Source organism: Haemorhous mexicanus, chromosome 5 (genome assembly GCF_027477595.1).
Source record: "Haemorhous mexicanus isolate bHaeMex1 chromosome 5, bHaeMex1.pri, whole genome shotgun sequence".
Taxonomy (NCBI): domain Eukaryota; kingdom Metazoa; phylum Chordata; class Aves; order Passeriformes; family Fringillidae; genus Haemorhous; species Haemorhous mexicanus.
In genome coordinates, this window is record NC_082345.1 from 23,810,753 (window position 1) to 23,823,477 (window position 12,725).

General features: G+C 39.9%; 1 protein-coding gene across 6 annotated transcripts in view; it reads right to left on the bottom strand.

Annotated features, from left to right (window-relative positions):
• LARGE1 (LARGE xylosyl- and glucuronyltransferase 1) overlaps window positions 1-12,725 on the bottom strand; it is a 280,599-nt gene that overhangs the window by 65,692 nt on the left and 202,182 nt on the right. For all 6 annotated transcript variants that reach the window (XR_009486501.1, XM_059846294.1, XM_059846290.1 and 3 more), the window contains one exon: window positions 3,356-3,460. Coding sequence is in view for 5 of the 6 variants with exons in the window: in XM_059846294.1 (XP_059702277.1) it covers window positions 3,356-3,460 (105 nt within the window). In the remaining variant the exon portion in view is untranslated. The remainder of the gene's footprint in view (window positions 1-3,355; window positions 3,461-12,725) is intronic.

The window sequence follows — 12,725 nt, forward strand, 5'->3', positions numbered from 1 at the left end:
GAAATCCCCACGGCCAAAGTTTTTTAAAATTACCCCCAGCATCCAAATTATAGATTTTTCCCAAAGCTCCATTTGGCAGGCATGGGGGCCATTCTCAGCTGATGGAAGCTGGCTCTGCTGGACTAAAGCCAGAGGTGAATCACCCCCCTGAAGAAGTGGTCAGAAGCCTTAACAGTCACCAGAGACTGCTTTTAAAAGCTATTCTCCACCATGATGGAAGTATAAGGCAGACTAAAAGTACTAAAAAAAAAGTACTAAAAGCTTTTATGTTTAGAATTTCTTTTATAAGATACTTTTCTGAGGACTAAGATGACTGTTACTCCCGAAATGAACATCAAACTATACAGTGCAACTCTGGAGCTGTCCGTTTAACATCTGTAAAAAGAAAAATCATAGTGTAGCAATACTTTCAAAAGCACAGTTTAGTCAGTGAAAGATAATATAGTTACATAGCAAGAAATTGTGCTTGAATTAGTGTATGAAGAATCTGGAAGAGTTAACTCAGTGCAGACAATCAACATGGAGTGGATGATACATAAAAAAGGCATTTGATTAAGCAACTTACTGAGTGTTTGCCAGTAGAGTAAAGAAAAAAACTTGGAAACCGTTGTGGTACCGAAGGAATTGTGTCTAAAATGCTTGAGGAAGAGAATGTTATCACAAATAAAGAATGGTTCCAACTAAGAACACCTAAACACTAATTAAATAATCTGACCTTGGGTTTAGTCTGGTTTTTCAACAATTATATTATCATCAACTAAAGCATGACTTGGATTATCTGCCTATGCAAATGAGGAAGAATGAAAAACAACCAAATAAAATCTTTCCTTGAAAATCTGTTTTGGCTGTAAGGAGATCTGTCCTGGGCATACAAGGAAGAGAGGAGTGCAAATGCTTACTGTGTTTAAAGAACCAGTAAAGAAGGAACAAACACATCCTTGCCTTTAATACATCTGCCTTTTGGGACTCTCCCAACCTATATGTTGTCCAGAGAGGCTCAGGCATAGAAAGAAAAGAGTGAAAGAGAAATTATCTTCAGAAACTGTGAGGAGAAGTAGAACACTTTTGACTTTGAGAGGTGCTTCAAAATCAAATCTGCCAGGGTTAGGTCTGGCTGAATAGGCTCACATAAAAGTCTCTTTTCTTAGGATTGTCTCCTAGGTCTGTAGTAAATACTCTCCCAAGAGCAAGAGCAATGTCTGTCTGAGAGCCTCCCCCTGATCCAGCTCTGTTCAGCTCATTAAAGTTTCAGGAGTTTGGGGGCCCTTTTGGAGTTCCTAAGTACAGCTTTAGGCACTGAATTTCCATGCCTTTCCCCTCCTGGACAGCTGCCTTTCATGAGTGTTTTGCTTAGAGATACTGCCCCTCTTTTTGGTGTCGCCCTGCTTTAGTTTTCTGAATCCTCCTTGGCCACACCGTTGCGTTCAGTGTCAATTATTTTTATTTACTGAACACGTCAAACAAGACCCAATCTCATCTTCCCAGAGAAATGTATACCTCCAGTCTCTGCTAGATTACTGAGGCAAACAATTAATTCAATCAAGGAATTTTATATTAAAGGGTGCTGATTCTGTCAATAACCTGGTTTCCTACTTCTCAGAGGTTGCACTGTTTCACTCCGTGACCTCTTGTTCCGCATCCTTGAAAAAACAACATTCCACTTCTTATGATCACTTGTCAATCTTCCATACATTATCTACCTTCTGGTTTTCTTTCTAAAAAAAGAGGATTTATAACTACAAGGTAAGTTGTGTGAAGAAAGAAATTGTGAGAAAAATAAAATCTTGTGCAGGATTATGGGATTTTGTATGGCTTGATAGGTATATATTAATACAAGAATAAACACATGCAGTGTATGTGAAAGACTGCAGATATTTGATTATTTTTGCTTTCAGTGTTAGGTTTATGTGATATCCTGACATTTGGTATTCCTATAAACCATTTGGAAGAGTAAGTTAAGACAACATAAGTTAAAGCCTTACATAATTTTTTTAAATGTTAGCATTTTAGATATAAATATATTTATTTTATACTACCCACCAATCATTACTGCATTATTCTGATCTTATGTGGTTGTTCCAGATTTCTCTCTGCCAGCATTAAAATGGCAGAAATGAAAAAGCAAAAATACAGCAGAAAGAAGGTAGCTATAGATGGTGGTCATTCCTCAGTAGAACAAAAGATACTGCTTTGTGGTGTTACAGTGAACTGAACTGACATCAACAAGTTGAACTGTGTACAACATAAGCTTTCAGATTTCAGGAAAAATCCATGAAATTTATGTCTGTCTCATGCTTTGAGGGGGCTGGGGAATAGGGGTGGGCAGACCTAGCCTTTCTATTTGCAATTCTGGCAAAGAAGAGTTAGGAAACAAACCTATTCTGCCAAAATCTTGTTTCCACACCAATCTGTGTTCTGTTAGGCTATTCTTTTGAACATTTCCAGAGAACAGAGATGCTCTGCAAAGGCTAAAAATGAATTCACAAAAATTAGTGGGATTCCCATAAATATACATAGGAATATAGAAATACAGATGACCCAACCACACCACTTGTTCAATCCTTTTTCTAGTTAGCCTGTTTAATTTAATCCAATATATTTCTGTGTAGCAAAATCACTTTTATGGTGAGTAATTTCCTGATAGTTCAGGGATATTTAAATGGACTCATCTGTTCCAAATGGAGGCTTCACCATCTGTTCTGCCCTTTTATTACAAAGAGAGATAGAACCAAACTCACTGCATCAGCATTTAAAGGCCTGCATTGAAGTGATTTAGGTGGATGTGTGTGTTCTTTATGCACCTGGTATGTTTTCTCACATACCTAACACAAATCAGTGGGAAGACCTGTCTCTTGTAACCCAATAAATTCTCTGATCAAGTGCCTTTATTCCTTTCTCAGGGCAGCAGAAACTGGTGGCCAGTAGCTTGCATTTTATTAGGACAATTATGACCCTGTTGGTGTCCTGCAGGGGTTATTATCTTTATTGGGCTAACATTTTGTGATATCATTTACTTCTCTACAAAAAATTATCAACTCCTATTCATTCCCTCTTGCTGGGCCTATATACAAGGCATTGTGGACAGAAATCTTGTAGGAGATGTGCTGAGGACCTGTCAGATGGCTGAAAAGCTCTATTCCTCCCCAACGAATGTCTTTTCTCCCAACACAATCTTTTCTAACACCATTTAGAGAAAGACCAGAAATTCCAAAATGCATTATATTGCATCATTTTTCCATTTAAGAAAGATAAATTTAGCTGTAGCTTAGGAAGGGAGTGCAAATTACCACATCTCATACTCTCTGTACCAGGAGACTGGTACAGATGTTAATTCAAAGCAACCCTCAGGTCCTACCTGTGTTGTAGCCCCTCCCAAGTGCTGGCCAGGGCCGATGGTTCTTCCAGAGATTGCCCAAATACCAATCACTCTGGTTCTCCACCAAGCCAAGAACTTGCTGCCCTGGAAAACAAGCAAATTGCAAGAATATCATAAGATATAAGACAGTCAAATACATGGAAAATACATAGGAAATCTGGAGAGGGACAACCAGTGGAAGGAGAAGGCAGAAGACGGGGTGCTGCCTTCCTTCCATGCCTTCAGAAGAAGCCAGCTTATGTAACAGACAAGCAGGCCTGGCACAGCAAATTCAGCATGGCTCATTTCTTCCCTTCTTCCCTGGCTAGCCTGAGTGATTAAATGCTGCGGTAACCTTTGTCACGCTGACAGAAATATGTCATCCAGACAAATCTGAGTGCTGCTTGATTTTGGAATACAATGATGGAGGATCTTCCTAGTGAGAATTAAGTGTTGGTAAAATGATAATCTAATATGAAGATCTGTTCATACTCTGATGGAGATAACACAATTGAAGAACAAGGCTCAATGTCACAAAGAGTGACTGAAAAAAAAGAGTGATACATCCCTTTTGCTTCAAAAAATAATGGACTTGAAAAGTTTACCTACATAAGAAAGTTGTACTGTTTTAATTTAAAAGAGTAAATTAGAAGTCATTTAGGTGAGCCTGTGTAGAATGCTGCATAGAAATGATGACTTCAGTTTTATTTCAGTTTATCTTGCATTGATTAGCAGCTGGCTTCAGCTAGAGTAAAATGTATTTTAAATCAAATGTGTCTAGAAGGTTTGCACTGCTTAAAAACCAACCAAGAAATGAATGTTTGTATAGATAAGGACTTAATTATGTGTCCTAAAATGTGGTGTATAAAATGTAAATAAGAGAAGTGATTGAAAGGATGCTGTGGTAACCAAGGAGGGAGGGAAGGGGAGAACTACATTAGGATCTAGTCAGAGAAAGAAAAAGGAATGGTGCTTTGAAAGAGGGACATGCTCAGTGAGGGCACTGAGACTAGTACTGGAAATTATTTTGCAATCTTTTGAGAAAGCAATTAAGCATTATACTTTGAAGGCTCGTTTTCAAATCCTAGCTATGCTCGTACAATTGTGTCTATGGTCACAGCAGTGCACTGCAAGACTGAAATGACCATTGTATGTTGCTTACATAAAACCACAGCTATTTCAGTATGGCTCAATACAAGGTTAGGCTGAAAACAAGACATAAAGACAGATATGATTAACTCAATTTTATAATTGGCTTGAAAGGTGATTACAATACCCTCCTGTGGTATCTGTAATTCAGTGGAATGTCAGTAACCCCGATGTGTCTTGAATGCTGTTTAACTGTGAGCAGCAGTGATTGGCCAATGCATATAAATATAACAAGCCAGAACACTAGGGAAGCATTCAAGGACTGAATGGAAATCAATCTAAAAATAACTTTGAGAGATTACCAAATCCACTCCACACCACTCTAGCATCATCCTACTCTATCCTAATGACAACCTGACATTCCTAACCTTATTTTCCAGTGATGTATCTCCTATTCCATTACATATTTATTATACAATATATACAATTTTTCATGTTAGATCCCATAAATAATTTTTTAAGAAGGTGGAAAATCTGGGAGAGAGCAAAAGGATCATATCAAAGTGCTTCTGGAGGATCATATCATATTGGTGCTTCTCAAAACTGGTAATACTAACAGAGTGCAATGCACAAGCAAATGAAGGAAATTACACGCCAGAGGCAAAGACATCCTAAGCAGCTCTGTTCATATAGATAAATGACAGCATCTCTCAACCTGTGAGACACATGGGACACATTGGAGAGCACATCAGACATCACAAGGCATATACTGTGAGGAAATATGAAAGGGATCTCAACTGGCTGAAAGGAGCCTAAGGCAAAAAGAGGCCGAAGTTCACAATTTAAGCCAACATTTGTTGACTCCAAGCCGGAAGTCTGCCTGTTTATAGACACTCCCTTTCAGTTAAAGTAGAATAAATCAAGGTAAGAAACATTGGCTAATAAGGGATGAGGAAAAATAAAAAAACCAAACCAACAGAAAATGCAGGTGCAGCTGGGCTGGAATGGGTTGGCATAGCTGGTTGGAAGAGACTGACCCCACCCATAATCTAATAGTACATTTCACAACTCAGCAGTCCACAGATCTTTCTCAGGATAGTACAGCTACCATCAAAGAAATGTAAGAATTCCATTCGCAAGAAGCAGATAACAAACTTTACTACGGAGCATCTATCTGCTTTCATTATTTTAGCCTCACATATTTCCCAACATGCTATAGACTTCAGCCTCTAAACCAATGGATAAGGAAAAATGAACAAAACTTAATGCTTGCCAATGGTTTTCATTTCCCATGTACCAGTCCAAAATCTCAGTTCTAATAACTTACCCCTGAAATACTTATTTCTCAATTATTATTTCTCATGCCAAGATAAACTAAAACAGGTTCAGGAAATTATGTTGGCATGTATCTACTCTAGTTGTATAATTTCTTTCTGTATTTTCCCTTTATTTTTGACGATACCAGAAAAAAATCTCACTTTCACCAGTATTCCTTGAGGTTTCATACGGGACACAGACGAAGGCAGAAATTAACATCATGTAAGCTTTAAGGCTCAGATACATGGATCAGATAATGTGACTTACTGTGTATCAGCTGAGCTGAAATAACTGCCTGTACATGCCCTTTTAGCTTGTCACAAACACACAGTAAAATGTATGAGCTAACACGCTCTGGTTTGCTCTTGCAGCAGCCTGGGAATGTGCACACGTTCACACACTGTCCTAGGGTAGAGCATTATGTGACTTGTCAGGCTGTTGTAACTCTTACTGGTGCATAAAAGCCTATTAGGCAGATGTGATAGCTTGTCTCCCAAGCCACCTTGGATAAAATTATGGAGATATGCTTTCCATCATCTCTAGTTATATTTCTATTTTCTCTAGGCTGGAATAGTGTTGCTGTCTTGCCAAAGAATATATTTTATTTTCCTTTACATTGTCTCTGTGGTCTTGACTTAAGGCAGAAGTATCCAGAAAATAGAACTTCAGCTACATAGCAAATATTAATGTTTCCAAAAAGGTTTTCATTCTGAATCAAAACAGAAAAAAAAAAATCAGAAATATTTTCTGGAAGATATTCCCCAAATATTTTGATCTGAAGATATCAAAATAACATCTACAAATGTACAACCATCCTCATGGTAAAAAATATAAAACAATGTGACACATAATATAGATGCATAATATATAACCTATAGACCACATTATTCCCTGTATCTCAAAGTTCAGACAAAAAAAATCCCAAGTTGTGCCCTTCCAATTGCAACCAACTAAAAATTCACTCTGAAGCTTTCATTCAGTGTGTTAATGAATTTTTGTTTTTTAAAGAATCATTGTGAGAATATCTGTCCAGTACCAGCTATTTCATTTACTTATTTACTTTTTCAAGTTTATCACAAAGTTACAGACATGAGGCCCTGGCCGAAGGGATGCATGGTGTCAAGCAGGCACATTGAACAGCTCTCTGACCACGACCAGCCTGTCCCTCTGCCACCCTTTGTGCCTTCCCTGCAAGGTGCTCACAGTTCTGCAGGAAATATCACCAGGTTCACTTCACCTCTGATCATAGATCGTTCTGAATTCAGGTTTTCTGGACAGGATAGACTAGAGTTCCCTCCCAGCACAGCCTTTTGGAAAAGGCAAGCATAAAGGAGTTATGCGAGCTATTCTTCCAGCAGATGAGAACACAGTGCCTGCCGTAATGGATTTGAACCTTTCAGCATTCTGAAAGGTTCACAGCTTCTTCTTCCTAAGAGTTATTATAATAAAATACCACAACTAACAGCAAAAGCTCTATCATTTTCTGTTCTGGTCCTGCAGTTATGATTAAGTGCACTCCTCTCACTCTCTGTTACTCCAGGCACAAGTTAGCTTATGAAAATTAAGCTGTCTTTCTTACTTCTTCATACATCACCACTAACAGCCAGACAAGAGAAAACAAGGCCATGATTCTGGCATGACCACTGTGAAAAATTACCGGGCAGGAAGAATTACAGCTGGATTGCTGGGAATGGGGCTGGGTGCTGCCTGGCTGTGGGTTGAGACTTCTCCAGAAAGCAGCTGCAGCTACAGCATTTTGCACAGAACAGCTGCCTGACAGCTCCTGCACAATGAGAAGCTTGGCTGTTGCTGGGAAGAGGTTTCCATGGAAAAACAGACACTTCTGAACCTGACAACTCATTGCCTTTAATTCTGCTTTTGCTTCACAGATTTTTGGTGGCTAATGGAGGGGAAAGCATTATGCTGTAACTCAGACACTGAAGGGGACTCCAGACCTTAACTCTGCTCCCAGCTGTGACACTGATTTCTTGGGTGACACTGAACAGCCTCTTGCTCAATTCTCCCTGAAAAAAACTTAACCCCTCTTCCATTTTGTCTGTCTCACATGTTGCAAATGTAAATCCTCAGAGTTAGTAAGTGTGTGCTACTTTCTACTGAAAGGGCAAGAGCAGCAGCATGTGGCCAGGCTGAAGCTCCATCCAGCACGGAGTTGTCTCCAGTAGCAGGAAGCAGCAACTGTGCAACACAGAGCACAACAGGGCAGCTGTGTGGTGGCTCTTCTTAATAGGGGTCCTCTGGATACAATGGCTCATGGCACATGACACATCTGAATGAGTATCAGCTATTTTTCATGTTGGCTCTGGTATCTGTTGCTTTTTCTTGGTGCCAGTCTTGGTGCCTGTGTACAATATTTTCCTATTACACCCTAATTTTCTCACAGCTTTAGAGGACTTCATCTTCTCTACAGTCTATGATACACAGCACCTTAACCTCAGCTCTTGCCTTGATGTATTTTGCTATAAAAAACAATAAAAATAGTAGTAAAATATTAGTTATTACAGGTACTTTCAACATCTTCTTTAGTGGAAGTTTTTTTTTCTTTTAAACCTATAGTGGCTTTTACATGACTCCAATGCAATTAAAGTAAGAGCACTGGACCTACTGCTAACACTCTGTGTGGATTGCACTCTCTCAGGTATGGGGTCGGCTGTCTGTCTCTGCCCCCACACACGCTCAGGATGGCTCTTGCACACTGGGCTTCAAAAGATGAGTCTGGACGCTAGGTTTTTTCGGTCTTCAGAATTGTTTATTATTTCTTATCTATAAAGTCCTTTCTCTGCCCGAAGGATCTGACCAGCACGGCAGCCAAAGGCACACTCTGCCCACCCCCAAGGCGGCCGCATCTTTTATAACAAAAACTACATATATCATATTTACCTTTTGTCCCCAATACCTATCATCTTCGTCACTAACTACACCCTCATCCCAGACCAATCTCTAAATGCCAACACCACTCCAGAAGATGGAAGACAGGAAGAAGAAAGAAGAGCCTGGTGGCACGCCTGATTCCTCCATCTTGTCTCTACAACCCCCCGTACCAAAACCCCAAAATTTGTAATTCACCCTATAATAATATCTTCCCTTCACTATTCACACCTGAGTGGTTCTCGCATGTTCCATTTCCTCATACATCGGTGGCACATCTCTAGATGGATCAAAATCAAGCCACCAAGTGCTTTTTGCAACATTCCAGGACTCCCGAGCCCCCCAAGGGTTCTCTCGGTAGCTCTGGACATCAGGAGTGATGTGCTGAGCTCCCACACTCAGGAATCAGACTGTTTCCAGAAAGGGGAAAATAAGAAGGCATATTAAAGGGGAAGGAAGGTCTGGGGTGTCACCTGATTGCCCATGGCCAAAGGGTGAGCTGGTATCACAGAAAAGATCTGTTTGAGCTCACTTCTCCTGGTTGTTGGATTTGCAAGGTTTAGTTGTATTTGATAGAAGCCTTCAAAGTTAAAATCAAGTGCAAAGTAGTTTTCAGCCTCTAAAAACATAAGTAAGAAATTTCTACACCATGGAGACTATTAAAGCAGAACAGAGCAGAACTCTGTCTTGCTACTTCTAACTACTCTAAGAGCCATGGTTTAGATAATTAGGAATTTAATATAGACACAAATGCTGGAGATACAGCCAAATACTGCCAGAGCAGTGCAGGTATTCAGTGTAAGCTGAAAGAGAGGAGAAGGACTCAACAAACATTTAAGATTCAGGCTTGGCAGGATTCAGAACTCCAGCATTCTGCTGCCAAAATGAGACATAGAAATAGAGAATAAAAACTGACAGAAGGGAAGAGGGGAAAACGTACATATTCTGAATGCTGGAAATATTCTAAATTGGCCAGTACCAAGCCTGATGAACACTGTCAGGACTAGTTGAATCTACAGTGGTGTAATAAAGCAGTTATTTTCTGCATGTTTCAGAGTTAAAAATCTTTGATTAATCTTTGCATCTTTTCTCCTTCTCCTGATTTCTTTTTCTTTAGCCTTTAAACACCTGCATAACACACCCCTCCTTTCTAAAACAGGTGAGGCCACATCCTTAGCTGGTATAAATCAGCATGATTTAAATGAAATTAGTGTACTTAAGCTGACTCATACCAGCTGAATGTGTTGCACTTCATACTAAGACTTGTCTGAGGGACTGACCCTTTCTTGATGGCCTTCCTGCCCCTGACCATATACTGGTTCACACAAAATAAGTGGCTTCCATATATTTCACTTCTCCTGCCACATCTCTCATCCACCTCTTCAGATCGCTGTCAAGTTCAAGTTCTTCATCCTCACTATCACTGCCCTTTGCAATTCTTGCACTGTCTATATAAATGCATGTTTTTTTCCTGCTCCCAGGCTCATTTCTCTCTTCTACTGCCATGTCTTCTCTCCTTCCTAAAAGAGACTCTGTCTTCTCATGCAACAAATGCCCTGACTTACCTCTGAAAATTTATTTCATGCACAAAATCCCTGAGGACTTCCCTCTATATTTTTTTAAAAAAATTTTAGCATGAATCCAATGTACAATACATACATGAAACTTCGTGGATGCTCTGTAACACAAGTGTGCCAGACCCTAAAAATACAGTCTGACACTGTCTCATACACTTGTATGACACACTGTGTTCAGCAGAATTGAATACTTTAACCTCTGCTGTGACTTTCTTTCACAGGTGTGCAAACATGACAGATATGTGCATTATATTTGTATGCACACATTCACATGCACATACATGCATACATGCATAAATATATACAGATAAGTGTATGCAAATAAAAGTCTCTGTGGTGAAGAACTTATTAATTACATATGGAAATGTAAGGCTTCAGGGAAAAATGCCTCCTGCAAAAGTTAAACTTTTTTGCTTGATATCTCATTTGCATTTAGTACGTTGCTGTTCCCCAGCAATCATTTCTCCTTCTTAGTGGACTAAATACTCATGGAGAGAAACTGCACAGACAGTTATTAAGGCACAGGTTGGATGAGAAGGAGACCAAGGAGAAGCTCACTGAAGGTACAGCAGGACTGGCTCAGAAAAGGAGAAGATCGCTCCACAGGAGCATCATATGCATAGTACACTGGTGCCAGGAGAAGAAGAGAGGATACAGGCAGTGAATACCTGATAAGAATGGATGGTAGACAAATGAGGAAGAGGTAGATACAATAAATCAAGGGCAGAGAAAGTCAAGATGAGCCAGGTTGACTCAATGGAAGAGAAAAGAGCAAGTGAAAGGAATAAAGGCAAACTCTGGCAAGGCTGAAACAAGGATGTAAAACAAGGTTATCAGCTGACTTCTTCACTCAGAGATGGTGATGTGACAAGGACAAAAGAAGTTAAAGCAGCTCAGACTGGAGAAGAAAAATAACTTAGCAGGAGTCTATACAGAGAGAAACATGACAAATATTTTGTATGTGGTAGGAGGGAGGATTCAAAACGCATACATAAAAGGTGATCAAGAGGATGAAGTATACAGAACTGGATTGAGAAAGGTTGGGGTGAAGACCTAGATCTGATTCATCTTCATAACGAAAGATGAAAGCATGAAATCAATCAAGAGAAGAAAATATATTGGGTTTCTGCTCATCTTCTAGTGTCCTCCAAGGAGCTTGTTAGAAAAATTAAGAGGACAGTGGAAAGTCCAGCCAACTACAGCAAAGCTAGTAAATCTATCATTAATGTTTGCAGCACTTTTATCTGCAGAATTTCAGTGAAATGGAGACTCAGCAGCTGAGTGCAAGAGGGTAAGTGAAGGTAAAAAAAAAAAATTTCATTTTTCAACAAAACTTTTTGAGATTTTCTGTGGTCCCTTCCAACATGGATCCATTCTGTGACATGCCCAACTCATTGCCATGAAATGTGCTCTAGCATGGAGTCTGGAGAAGAATGAAATGGTTGTGCAGTTGTAAACTTGAGCAGAAGAGAGGCCCACACCAGCTACATGGGCTGCTGAGCCAGTCCTTCCTCGCCTCTGTTTTTATGTCACTGTTTATAGTACAAATAGTCCCAGCAGTAGAACTGACATCTAATTAACAATAGATATTTAATAAGCAATAGGAGACTTCACACAAACTGTTTCCAGCTGGTAAATGCCTCCTGATAACCAGGCTGCAGGAGGTCAGCAAGATGTACCCACTGCTCTGACTACACACCTTGCTTTTTTTATTGACACCGATGGCTTTTCCCTTATCATGGTCTCCTTTTATATTTTTGATTTATTCTATGTAAAACTCCACACTCTTGTAACATTGAAAACTTCTTTCTTTGAATGCAGCAAAACATCCTTGTGAACAAAGTCAATTCAAATCCACCCCTTCTAATATTCAGGCATTGATTTGAAAGAAAGGATCCAGAGTTTCAGGAATATGCAAGGTTTTAAAGCCACTGCTTGAATTTGGGCTATGAAGGAACAAGTGATCACTGAACAAAAAATGCCTTTTTTTTTTTCTGCCAAAGATAAGCAATAAAACTGTGAGGAGCAGGAAAGTAACTGTCCACGCACTATGACTCTGCCTGTCTTAAGCGCATCAATTTTATAAATAGGATAAGGTCCTGATAGGCACATTTTTGTTGGCACAAAGCCCATCTGTGAAACGTGTCTCAGTCACAGGGAGCAGGACACAGGTGTGTGATCAATAAGGCGCTGATGTGATGCTTTTCAGTAGCAGCACTTCATTAAGGAGAACTTACAGCAGGAGAAACTGAGGCTCATGGTGATGGAGTGACACTTCCAAGGTCACTGGGGAGGTGAGTGGTGATCTAGGAACAGATTCCAGGACCTGTGAGAGCCAGAGCACCGATTTTAGACATTGAGAAACTGTCCCTAATGAGAGCCTAGTGCCTAAACTGTCACTGCCAGTAATCGCTCAGAAATCCCCACTCAGCTCACCTTCGAGCAGCTGTCAGCTCACTGGGCCCACTGATGGCTGAGTTTTACCTTGCCACATCTCTGAA